This window comes from Anopheles ziemanni, chromosome 3 (assembly GCF_943734765.1).
Source record: "Anopheles ziemanni chromosome 3, idAnoZiCoDA_A2_x.2, whole genome shotgun sequence".
NCBI lineage: Eukaryota > Metazoa > Arthropoda > Insecta > Diptera > Culicidae > Anopheles > Anopheles ziemanni.
In genome coordinates, this window is record NC_080706.1 from 92,884,155 (window position 1) to 92,897,682 (window position 13,528).

At 47.6% G+C, this 13,528-nt stretch overlaps 1 protein-coding gene across 1 annotated transcript; it reads right to left on the reverse strand.

Moving 5' to 3' along the window:
• Positions 1-9,195: 9,195 nt before the first annotated feature.
• On the reverse strand, positions 9,196-9,756 carry LOC131285858 (uncharacterized). The gene is made up of 2 exons (XM_058314713.1): positions 9,420-9,756; positions 9,196-9,324 (listed from the first exon to the last, which is right to left on the reverse strand). The coding sequence occupies exons 1-2, from the start codon at positions 9,699-9,701 to the stop codon at positions 9,196-9,198; spliced, it is 411 nt and encodes a 136-aa protein (XP_058170696.1). The 5' UTR covers positions 9,702-9,756.
• Between the last annotated feature and the right edge of the window lie 3,772 nt (positions 9,757-13,528).

Here is a 13,528-nt window from a genome sequence, read left to right on the forward strand (position 1 = left end):
GTTGTCTGTTTGCAAATAACAATCATAATAGTTCGTTTGTGGTTTTTGTGTGTTTTCCTCCCCTGTGTCTTATTTGTCGCTACACCACACAAAGATGCACCTTGAGCATGTTGGGAAGATACGAACTTGTAAGAGGAACATCTGGGGAGCAACGAAGAAAGATTCCCACAGCACAGGATCGATGACATCGCCTTAGCCCTAAGGTACCTCCGGGGTATTGACTTCTCCCAACCAGGGGTATTGACTTCGTTGTGTGGAGGTGTGAACAGGGATCCCTCGGCAGCTCGTAAGCGATCCTAGGGTTCCTTGGTCCAAAATCAATCCTTCACCGCCTCGACGGCTCGATACACGATCACTTCGCCGGTGGTTATAGCCATCAGAAAATCAAATTCTCCAAACATTATGAGATCCACACCCCTGACTCGGATCATGCCTGGGGGGTGACAACAGCACAAGACAGCAGGAAGCACCCAAAACGGCGCGGTGCAGCAGGACGACTCCCTCAAACGCTGACAGGGATGAGCAAAAAGATGCGATGGGAAAGTATCCGATTTCCATTAGAAAACATCACGTCCGAGTCACGGGACGACACATTTTCCCTTAGACCAGCGAAAAACTCCTCCGAAAGGAGCCCGCAGCACCAGCTGTAACCGATGGGTCCTGTGGGAACTCCGACGACTGAAACCGTTCGGGGTCAAGAAGGATCCAGTTTCCAGTTTGAAGTTGATATTTTCAAGTGCGCAATTCTAACGCACGCAGGATCACGCACAGAAGGATCGTCTGGGTGATCACCATCACCATCATCATCATCAGGGGCTTCCGTGGACTTAGGTAAACCTGCTCGCACGGACACCGTTTGTAGAACCTGCCCTCGACGAGAGTTTTCCATGTTTTGCAATCAGATACTGAAATCTTGCTTTACGGCGTTTAAAATATACTTCATTCAAAAGGAGCTAAAAGTATCGTATCATGTTAAGTTGAGCGAAGGAAAAAAGAAGAACCAAAATCAGTGCTTGAAGATGATACTGTTGCACTTTCCTTGTCGCTTCTAACGTAAATTGCGCATGGCTTCATTCATAAAACGACCCAAACGGACTTTTCGTGATCAGCATCACTTTGTTGGTGGTCTTTTCATTTAAATTTTGGATCGATCGGATTACGGTGCATTAGTCAAGGGATGTATTCATTTCGAGGTAAATAACCTAATTGGAAGGACCTCGGTAAGAAGATGAGGTGGCTGTTAAGAACAAAGGCTTTAAATGCATTATATTTTAAACATAAACTGAAATGACGCACACAAAACATCAACTAATTTCGAAAAACATCTTTTTACTCAAGTTTGGTAAGCAAAAATGACATTCACAAACTGAGAAGCAATTCTCATTCGAACAAGGGAATGATCAAGAACTAATTTTCCCATGATTTCTCACCATCGATTATTGATTGCGTAAGAAAATAGACCATTCTATTCAAAATTCCCATAACATTTTTTTTCTTCGAATAGTACCAAAATACGTTCACGCATTCACAGGCAAATCAGCTTACGGACAATGAGCCTCCAAATTGGCTGCACAATCGTATCCTCACGTTAATTAAGGGCCCTCAACTTCCGTGTGACTTAAGCTGGGTAAACGGTAAGGGGCAAGGAAGAAAACGGAAAAAAGTCAAGCAAATGGTGAAAAATTGAAGAAAAAAATACGGCTGCGAAAATAAAAATTGCTCTTAAATAAAAATCCTAACGAGTGTCCTTAAGAAACTACCTCAAGCGGGTGCGCCACCGGAGGACGAAGGGAGGCATGGTAAGTAATCGTAAAAAACGTTCTCTATTTTCATTATTACAGTGAGGTCCCGGCGCGCCTACCCGGGGAAGCAATTTAAACAGAATCAAAAAAGCGAAATATCCAGGAAATAAAATTTTACGACAAACCAACCGAGCCGAACCGAATCCTTAACAGACCGATCGCCTTCAGCCGGCAGGACGCGTCCAACCACGGAGGGGTCTGATCGAAGCGTGGAGGGTCTTCCCCTTGTCAGAGCAAAAAAAAACCAACGGAATTAAAATGGAACGTATGCAATAGATCGAAGAAGGAAACGCACTCTCCACGTACCGTACCGAAAGTGATTTCTGCACGAAAGTGTCCCTTAACTTTCCTCGACTTTCTTCGAACGTCGTCGTTTCCCGTCCGTTACCGAACCCGCGGGACCTTTCTTCCGGGCCGGGAGGAAAGCAAACTGAGGTTCATAAATTTCCCTCAATCGGGGAGAACCCATCCCGGATCGGAAGGGGGAAAAAAATCAGTTCCTTTTTCTTCTCGTCACCACCGTCCGGTTATAATCATCGTCTTACCGTTCAACGTCAACGGCGTGAAAGAAAGTGTCCCTTGCCACATCATCTGCCGTCCCGAAGGCAGTCCTTCCTAGCCCCGGCCTCGGCCCGTGGTATCGAAAGCAAATAAAAACATTATCAAAGACCCTTCCAGAGGAGGCTCGGTTGCGCCAGAAACCAGGTGTATCTAAACGTTCACCGGCTCCCTTCGAGAAACTTTTCCGTTGTCTTTCCCGAGCAGTCCCCGCAAAGCCGATCCTCCCGCTTTCCTTCCGGATGCAATTTCAAGTTGATATTCCTGCCAGATTAGAGCATTTGGCCGTTTGGCTGAGATTGATCTATTTTTTTTTTTACTTACTTACTTTCCCTCCATCTTGGCCCTTCTCCGGAGGTGAGTTACGAGATGTTGAACCATTCTGGGTCCTCCTTTGGATCCGGGAATCTTTCGGTTTGTAGGGATCTAAAAGAAAAAAATGAAAGTGAGGTGAAAGGAAAAGGTACTTTAACGACGATTTGTACGTTCGTGCTCTAATTAGAAATGCATTGAGGTTCCATTTCCAACCGGCTGCCTCAGCCGGCCACCGATGCTCGTTTCTCGAACACCTTTCGGAACCTCGATTCGGGTGGATGAAAATCGTAATCTTCAGATGCCCGAAAAGGTGAATCCTCTATCAAGGATTTTTTTTCCTATAAAACATAAAAATCTCTTTGGCATTCTTCCTTTTTTTGGGAAAGACTCGAAGACGTGGTCTAGTTCCAAAATTCTTCTAGTCCTAACAATGTCTTCTATCCTAGCCTTTTCCAGTAAGAAATAAAAATTACTGATCATTGATCCAAGGGCAGCGAAGTAAATTCGGGACGATCACTATAAATTATGAAGTATGAAGTAGAACTGGATACTCCTTTGCCATCAAGACCTCGGCTTCGAACCACGGCGTGTGTCGCTGAGAGCAAATTACTACTTTGTCCACCAGTTGGACGTACTCTCCTACACCTGGTGTTCCTCAGGTGTTCCGATCCGAGAAGATGACTGCTCTGATTGCATACCATTCGGCAGCACGTGGCCCTTTTGTGTCCTTACTCCTTGGGATGGTCTCGGAAAGTCTCGGGATTTGTTTCTTGAAGATATCTTGAGGTACTCGCACCGAGGATCTTCGCTCGAAGGGCGTCCCTTTTGTGGGCGAGCAACGGGGAACCGAACGGCAGCATCTTCCAACTTCATCTGCCATCTCGCCGCAATACGCATTCAACACGCGCAATGGCGCAACAACAAAAGCCTCACCGGGCAACCGGATTATGCATCCTTCTCGTTTCCTAGCTGTTTTTTTTCTCTTCTGTGACTGCCCATGCTCACGGGGGTTTTATTTGTTTACACTTGCAAACTCCTTTTGTCGCTTTTTGTGTTGGTTTGGTTGCGTTTTTTGCTTGCTGGCAGCTGCCATCAGTCTTGCGGGAGGGTGGCATGCTGCAGTATGCACAAGCTTCCACATCCAGACGAACGACGAAGACGCGAAGGTCGCTGGATTCGGATAAAGCGGCCATACCCGTGTTTTTTTCTTCTGTTTCTTTTAATATTTGTTAAAGTTAAAACAGAATTAAAAAAAGCACGAAATGTGCACAAAGAACCAACGAAGAATAAGCTGCCCAATAATTAAGACGGAAAGGTGTACGACAAAACTGCAACTGCGCCGTGATGCAGCTGGCCGATGATCCGCAAAACGATCAACGGTGTTTGGATAAGTGAATGTGCTAATGAGGTGCAGCAAAACAATGTGCTCAAAGTAGTAAGGTAAGATGATCGTATAAACTGTTCCTTCAGTGCAAATTGGAATTCTTGTAGTAACAAAATACCTGAAGCGATCGGTTTTAGGCAGGATTTGAATCATTTTAGTGAATCATGGAGCAAGAAGTTGTTGATAATTTGGTCAATCGTGACGTGACGATCGTTTTTCCGTAGGGCTGGACCTGAAAAAAGATAAAATAAAAATTAGAGTTGCTATCGATGACACATTCTTCGCTTAAAATTCCTTATCCTTTATGGGTTGGGATAACACAAGTGTTATCTAAAAGCAACTAAACGAAAACAGTTATGAAACAACGCAATGGCCAGAATTTGACGTTGACAAACTGGTTTCTTCCTACAAGGCATGCATCCCATTTATGTCCTCGTCCCAAAAAACTGTTGCCAACGAAACGGTGAAAGTCCAGCGTTAGGATACGACGGGGTATCTCTGCGCTCACCTACACCTACCTGTGCTAATCGCATCAAACTTATACCTCACCAAACCCGAAATTCGAAACCGAATCCAAAATATTCGCCACTTACACGTTTCACCTTTCCAGCCACGGAGACTACGAAGGAATAAACATTTATTCTCAATGCGCAAAGTAAAAGGAAAAGAGTGACAGAACGCATTAGGCACTTTGCTGTTTCTCTGGCCACCGACCACCGGGCGCGGGTGAGGGTTTTTGGATGGTTCACCGTATGCTATCAGGCAAACCGAGGTCTCTTGCCAGCAGGATTAAAAGCAAACGAAAAGGAAAATAAAGTGTTCCTAAGGAGCCAAGACAAATCGCAAGGAACACACCGCGGTGGAAGCCGACCCCTTTAATCCGCCCGTAACATCCGCTGCACGTTGTCTTCGGTATTTTGCATGCCTGAAGATCACCCGATCTTCACATGATCGTACGGAAGGCCAATTCGTCGTTGTGTCTGTTTTCGATCGTTGGTTATCCAGTCGAAGTTCTTTCGACATCGATTAAGCAAATTTAAAGCTTCTTGCTGAAACCAGTAGGTTAAATCGAAAGTAACTAACAGTGATGGAGACTATCAGATCAATTTTGTGTAAAAAAGAACTTTGATCGTTTATAAAATGTAGCGAAAGTCTCTTTGATAGTTAGAACGTACAAGAAAACGTGAAGTGGCAGAAAAGTAAATTTTATGGAATAACCTCAAAAGCTTCATCTACAACAAAATGAATGAGATTGTATAGCAAAAAAAGAATCAATATAGTCAGGCTAAAAGGGGCACAAAACTGGCACGGTAATCATTATCTCTTTCGAGTCAGGTATGGAGTGGTTAGAGGTAGCACGACCATCATGCTTCAAATCCTGAAACAACCGAAAAGGATTGCACGTCGGAGCAACCTCGAAGATCACGCTGACGAAGTTGATCGATCAAGTGCAGAGGTTGACCACACGTTCGGACACGGAAAGTACACCTTTCTGCCCGCTGCGCGATCCTTCACCGGGGACAGAATGGACCATTAGGGTACGAACCGCCACCAACAAGGAGTTCCAGCGAACGATGAATCTACCGAAAATATCGGCAAAAATTAGATATGGTTAGACGGAAAGCGGACTTGAAACTCAAGCCGAGCCGATACGTTCCGAAGCGCTTGGAAACAGAAATGCAAACATTTTGTGCCTTTACGTGCCTTTTTCGTGGTCCTGTGTTTCTCTCCTGGCCCTTCACACCTTCGTGGCTCATTCGTCGAAGGCCTTTCGGACAGGATCCTTACCTTAAAATATACCTTAAACCAACTCCCGCCGGGGTACGATTAGAAAAGCAAATAATTGTCAGTGCATAGCTGGTTTCCGTGTACAAAGACGGACCGTTTATCGCGACCTAACGCAAGCTACATCGGCTGCAGATGGAACTGCAAGCGTTTTTTTCCCCCGGCTTGATTTTTCCGGACCATGTGCTGTGGGAAGATCCAAACGAGCGCACCTTAAACAAGCTTCTCGTTTGCAACGGAGCCCCGGTAACGTATTCCGTTGGCTAAAAAAAACTGGAAAGGTGAGTCTGAAAAGTTTATATTGTTATTTTTAACATTCTTCGCCCAGTCGGATTAGGGTTTCTACTTGACTCACACGCTAACGTCTATTTATTTATTCACCAAACATAGTGTTTTCCTTTCTTCTTTGCAGGACCCGATCTCTCGCTCTCGAAGTCCTTTAATCAACCGGGGTTTGCCGATGGAAAGCGAGTATCACGATTTTAAATTGACACCTTCACCCGACGGTCCGGGTGGCCCTCTTAGGGAATGAGAACGCACGTTGTCTTGCACATTCCCGTACAAACGCCATCTATTTGCCTTGCCCAACAAACACACACACACACACAGACAGACGTCATTTGAGGCTAAAGTTAGATAACGAAAGAGGTCCTGCGAATGGACATCGGCGTGGGGAAAAATGTTCCTTTAGGCTTCCTTTGAATTGAAACGCGCTCAAGATCTTGCATTGCATCGTCAGTCGCAAGATCAAGGATACCGGATGGCGACAGCCTGCAGCGAAGGCGACTCTGAAGTGGGAAAGATCCCGATCTTGAGAAGATCTTCCGAGAACGGTGAGTGCGCACGGTTAGCCAACCCCAGCAACGCAAGGCTTTTCAATATCGACGGCATCAAACAACGGTTTGATTTATTTCGTCCATCATTAAACCGGAGTGTTTAATCAGAGACTTAAAGAAACCGCCTCGGCAGGAGAATCCGGACGATCCTGGCAGGCCTCCTTTTGAGGGTGCAATCCCGGGGTATTTCTTTTCACAGGAGAGGACTCCCTAACCCAACACCCAGTTTCACAGAAGGAGCGACGTTTGTTTTTCCGCCATCGTTCAAACAACATCGTTTAGCATCCGTGGGACGCTAAAAATACAACGTGTACATTACGCACTGACCTTTACCGGCATCCGGGCTCTCGTGGAATGAGGGAGGAATTTGGGAATTAGTAGGTAAATAATTTTCTTCAAATATTTCTGCTCATCCCTCGGCTCTTTCGGAATTGAATGGAAGAATCTTCTCTCGCGTCCGCTGGACGTTTTCCATTGTATTAACAGGTGAACAAAAAAAGGATTTTAAAGAGATGTGACTTGCGTGGCCGGAGTCCGTTGTCTAATAATATCGTACTCAACTCTACCTCAAGTACCACTCTTACCGTATCTTCAAACAAGACAAAGTCTAATCACACCACAAACGCACATTCCAAACGGCAAAGGCTGGCGGATCGGTCCGGGCCGGGCGGCAACAATTAAGTTGTTAGATTGTAACAAACGCACATTTGGTACAGGCTCCTTCCTTGGGCCCATTAAGGTCGTTAGTTAGTAGCGATCGGATCGAGCCGGGTCGATCGATCGATCGGCCGATAAGTGGATGCGTACGAAAAACGACTTCATCATCCACTATCCGAAAGGAGCTTGAAAAGGTGGCCCCGGCGGATGTAGCGCCCGATCAGCGCACGGGTCTTTTAAGGGCGAGCAGATTAAGCTGCTGTTACATGCTTGTAGATGGACCGGACAGGACCGGAGGTTCGCTGACGAGTGATCGCGGTGGTTGGGTTGAGATTTGTGCTTCTCCCTCACCCGGGGACCGTCCTGTCGCCTTCGTCCTCGATACGTCCATTCAAACGACACCGAATTTCAAGTCATGCGGCTCTGACGTTAGCACTATCTCTGTTGTTCCTACACAGTTCTCCAGCGGAACGGCAAAAGGAACGATCGAGCGAAGGATGAAAATTACTCGGAAGTCCCTTCGGTTCTCTTCCTTTGTTTTTCGCAGGTCAATCTTCGCTATTTGGTCCTTCGTTTCTCGTTGTTCGCTGGGTGAAGGCACTTCTTAGCCTTCGACTCTTACGAATCGTTTCTTCCTCAGCCAAATGGCGCCGTTCACACACATTACGGCGATGGAGTCCGGGGACGCCCGATTTCCGAACGTCCCTTTTCCCCATCCTGCGCTCCACATGTGTTGGTTTCCCATCGATTCAATCTGGGAAGTATCCCTGCCGCTTGGCCCATCCTCCAGTGTTGGACTGCCTTACTTCGATCCATCAAAGACCCGTGCCGGGCAACCGAAAACGTGTGATGGAACGCCATTCAACAACTCCTTTGGTTCCAATCGTTTTGTGTGTGTGTGTGCGTGTATCGAAGCTCAAAATTATAACGCCAACCGGATCGAAATCTAACGGCAGAGAAAGGGAGAAAGAATTTTGGTCACAAAAATTGAAAGGATCGCCATCCGTTGGTTCGCGACAGCTTGGTAGCAAGGGAGACTTTTCCTTCTTCCGATTTGTTTTTTCATTTTTTTTAGATTCACTCGAGCTGATTGCAGCAAACACCCTGGAGTGGCAGCAAAGGGAAGACTTGAAAAAATACAACTAACCAAAGGTCCAGGTGTTTAGTCGCGTTTTCCCCCAGGAGACGATGGCCCCTAGTCTCGCTTGCTACTTCATCCAACTTTTCTTTGGTTCAACTCCTTCGAGCGGTGCGCTTCCCCACCGCCATCCTCGGGTCCATGCGAACACAAGTCATTGTTGAAAGTTTCCCCTCATTTCAGGATCTCCCTGCTGGGTCGTTTGCCATGCTAAGACGGAGGTTAGAGCAACCATTGTGTGCCAGTTCTAGACTATGCCGCCTCCTACAGTAGCACCGGCTCAGGAAGGAACTGCTCCTGCATGCTCGCGACCACCACCACCTCACACCTTCCCACATTAACATCTTAGCCTCTAAGGAAGAAACAAAAAAACAAACGGTACCTCCTGGTGGACGAAAACACGACCCCTTTTCCACATGCTGCTTACAAGGAACACGCAAGTTCCTTCCTGGCACGCTTTTGAGCCCGCGTGACCTCTCGGCCTCACCGGCTTGCGGTCCATTACGACGATCCCTGATGCCGATCGGGCGGTACGTTTAATTCATTTTCCTCGCCACAACTGTCGCTGTACAACGGGGAACGTGATGCCCGGATGGGCAAATGCATCCACATCCGGCGCTCGGGTGTTATCCCGGTGTGCACTCTTTGTTTCGATGCGATCTACACAACGAATGCTTGGTCGCGTATGTGACGCCGTCAGGTTACGCCAGACTCACTGGCTCATAACGAATTACTCTTACTAGAGAATTGGAGGGTTATCATCGCAGCGAACAGAACGCCGTGCGTCCCTTCCGACCCTTTATCGAGGAGGGTTGCACTAATTTGTTGACATCTCAAGAAAGCGTCTTCCTGAAACAAAAGAAAACCACACGAAATAAAAAAAAGTGCCGCGCCAGTTCGAGAGGGCCCTGTCAGCGATCCATCTCGATCCATTCATTACTCACCGAAAAACTTCCTCCTGCGTCCATCTGGCATTCGTGGCATGCCGCGTTGCCAAACGTCCCATCCTTCCGCACGGCTGTGTGCTGACAAACGAGTTTCTGGGAGGTTGATGATCTTGTTTGGCAAGGCGTTGTTTTTCTTCCCCCATTCTTACTGTCTCCCGAAAGGCAAAAAGACGGCTTCGGCTGTTTTACGGCCGATAAACATAACACCATAATGGGTCGTACCATAACACTCGCCGGTATCAAAAGCAGGTCCGCATCGATGTCAGAGTGTCTACCCATTTTGTTGATAAACCTTGCTTGCCAGATGCCTCGGTGGAAGTTCGGGGACTGTGTGAACGTCTTTTGTCTGGAAGGAGGTAAAAGACTACATGTTAAAATTCCCCCAGTGTGTTTCAAAAAATAATTGAATGTGTCCAATAATTTTCTTTCAATCATGCTGCATTCTCCAACATGAATGAAATTGCCTTAACTCCATCCGGTGTAGGCGTGATGAAACATTCCGTTTTCCTTTGGGAATCCTGTAACCGAGCGGTGGGCACACATTTCGGGTAAAGCTTCTTTCGAGACGCCGGTACTTGAGATTTTACAATCACCCTAGCACTATTGCTATTCTTCTCCGCCCCTCTTTATCTCGATCCCGTCTTGCAATACTGGGATTGATTGCGATGGTGTTTAAAGAACTTCTACCATCGCGTCAAGGGCGTCTATTCAATGTTTCTGCTTCTTCACAACTTTTGGAACGAACGGAAGAACAAACCACTCGTTGGGCTAAAGATCAGAGATGGGGCAGAAGCGAAAAATGACGAAATAAGAAAGTCCTGAGTCTAAGTGCTTTGTGTTTTTGGGGTGTTTCATCATGCGCTCACTCTCTCCGCGGGTAATCAGTTGTTCGGCGTTTTACAGGGACGTTTCAAGGTTTTGGGCTGCTGAAGTTTACGGAAAACTCCACGGGAACTCCAGGCACAAAACCCCTCTCGAATCTACGACCGGGTACAACGGGTACTTTCCAGCGGGAGTACACACCCGGAAAATCTGTTGTCAATATGCGGCTCATACGAACAGCATGTCCAAGAGCTAATTTATGGCACATAAGCAATTCAAAGTCAATTCTATGGTACCCAATGACCTGGTTTTACAGTAAGACCAGCCCATCCGTCCCAGCTATACTGATGGCGGAGCTGCAGGATGCAAAACGGTCAAATTGTCCGCATCCACACGTAAATTCCTTCAGTACCTCTTATCTTCCAATGATGTCCCTTCGCTTCGGCCGGCCTCTTAAGACCATTCTGATCCTTTCACACCTACCTGAGGCTAGGTGTCGGAGAAATAACCAACAATGATGCGAAGTGACGTAAAAATACCCTACCCGTGTCCTTTTGAGGATCGCCCTTCCCCGCTCTAGGTGATAAAAAGGTGATCGTTAAGTAATACCATTTCATTCCAGTTTGAAAAACCTTTCGCACTTCTTCGAACACACCTCACGTATTCCATAGTTCCGCATAGGCAAATTCAGTACGCGACAAAACCCCATCAAAGAAGACACACCGGGTCCGGGCAAACCGAATACACAGGGATCGGACACAACACACTGCCTCATTTAACGCCGTCTGACCTTGAGGATGTGTTTCACTGAACTCTCGCGACTTCGCGTCACTACAGCGGGCCTGGTGGGACCCTGATCAGGGGGTGGGTGTGAGGGTGGAAGATGATGTCCGGAGGCACATGGTTGGCATTCAGATTCACCTTCTTTTCCCACCCCATGTAGTAGGGGTAGGCCCCGGTGCTAACGAACGTGTGTGTGTATCTGTCCGTGTTTCTCCCTGATAGTGTATTTTATTATTTTATTCTTCTTTTCCTTCGCTTCGGCCACTTCCTGCCGGTCGTTTTTCTAATACAAATCAATCCCAAAGCCTCCGGAATCTCGCGAGAGGTGATAGTGCGATAGATGGTCTAACCTCCCCGCCGCACCCTCCTGTCCGCAGCTGCTCGGGCAGACATTGTAAGGAAGCGGACACTTGACACGAGTGGCACACATAGCTGCCTACAAGCTCAGGCTGTAAAGGCATGATAGGGAGATAAAGCAATTTAAACAAGAGCCAACACCATCCGATTGCAGGGCCAGACCGGCCAGAGGGTTGATTTCAAACGCGTGAGTGCTGATCCGTGCCCCACGGCGCCGTCTTAGAGCCGGTTTAAGACTGTGGCGTAAGTCTATATGGTTCAAAGAAGCACAGGTATTAAAGGTGCCCTTCAAGCCGTCCTCGGACTGCGCGATCGAAGGAAGCACAGTCAATTTGTAATTGGTTCGATATCTAATAACCACTTGAGGATGTTTTTGTTACGCATTGTTACAATACTGCCTCACGCCGATTGCACAAGATAATACGGATTCAGCCGTTTTTTCTGACCTATCTTAAAGGGTATTTTTTCTAATACACGCTCCTATGTTAAACGAAACAAGTTATGCTCCTGCTCCTGGTTAGGTTGTTACCTAGGTTACCAACCAAACCCTTATTGCTATGTGGGAACCGATTTCCAAATTTATGAATGGTACGGCAAAAAATTAACATATCTTACGGCCCCGTGTGGCCGACCGACAGAGCTTCGGTGCCGCATTCGGCCCCCCAACTCCACCACTCCACCTCCCGCCCGACAATTCCTATTAGCGGAGAATTAAGTTGGCGATAGGGTGTTTTATATTTTTTTTGGTTTATGAGCGAAAACGGCCAACAGCAAGACCACTAAGAGGATCGTTCGTGCCGCTTTGCTCGAAGACCAACAAGAAGCGGAAGATTGTTTGCCGCACCGTCAACCGCATAACAATCCTTGCCGGGGTGGTCGTCGTCGCCGCCGCCGTCGTTCGCTTTGTTTACAAATCGTTCCATTCGAGATCGCCGTCCCTGGCCGATCCAGAGCCGTGCCGTCCCAAGAGCACACGCACCTCATCCTTTTTCTTCCTTTCTCGTCGGTTTCGAACGATTTCTTCATCCAGCACATTTCGCACACCAAATGCGAACGAACCGTCTGCTGCCGGTTAGATAGGGAAAGGGTGGCGATAGGCCGCGGAATAGGGGAAGAGTGGAGGCAGTATTGGACACTACTATCGTACGCACACATGCGCAGGCCACATCCGGCGCAGAAATCATCGTTCGAGCGTTCTTTACTTTTTCCCGCCGTCTTCGTCACCTTCGTCATCGCCGCGAATCTCTTTGGCCACTAATAATAATGGTCGTCGCAGCAGGCGTTGCTGGATCAGCCGGCGCGCAGTTTTGCCTTCACCGGCGACTGTCAGGCAACCGGCGATTTATTTCAACTTGCTCCGTTCGGAAACGGGGCCGTTCTTTTACTTACTTTTAGCCGCAGGAATCCTTTCTTTTCATGCGAGACGTTTGCTGAGCTGCTGCGATTGCTTTTCTTGGGGTTTTTTCGCCTTCTCGGGTGGACCATCTTGCGCCAGACGTAAAGAAATTCTTTCTTACTCACACTTCTTGCTAACCATATTTTCTTGCATTTATTACTTCACCTGAACCGCGGGCTGCTTGTGCGACCATTTCTGTTGGTTTCCAGGAAAGATCCGAGCAAACACTTCAGTGCCACCGGTCTCTTTCTTCCTTTTCACCCCATTTCACTCTTTCCAGTGAGTATGGAGCGAGCCGGTTGAGAAATTCCACCGCACTCGCGAAGGTACGAAATTTCATTCTTGCTCTAGCTCAGCTGTTCTCCGCATTCGATCCCGCTCACGCACAAACACACTGGCGTCGAGGCTGCGTTTTTCTTCTTGTTCACTCGCCTGGCCCAAAGTAGCGCAGACACGAACACCGTGCGCTGAACCGGTACCGGTTTTCGAAACCAATGTCTCATCTCGCTCATCCCTCTCCTCCGAGGCGCCTCGGGGCTAGTCATCTCGTTCTAGCTCTTTGCACCCGTACTCCTTGCTCCCTTCCATTCGACGCGCGCTTCTCTGCGCGAGGGGAAGCAGCACCGACTGCGAAACACAACAACAACAAGCGCCGATGAACCGGCATTCCGTTTCCGCACCGTTCGCCGTACCGGTTCTGCTCAAGTAAGTCGCATGCGCCGCTCACGTAGCCAAGTCAGAAGCGCCT

What these genes read in the sequence shown, in the direction of transcription:
- LOC131285858 (XM_058314713.1), bottom strand. Translation starts at nt 9,701, where the DNA reads ATGGGTAGACACTCTGACATCGATGCGGACCTGCTTTTGATACCGGCG. An exon ending in ACGCAGGAGGAAGTTTTTCG is followed by an intron (nt 9,325 to 9,419) that starts GTGAGTAATGAA and finishes CTTTTGTTTCAG; the next exon opens with GAAGACGCTTTCTTGAGATG.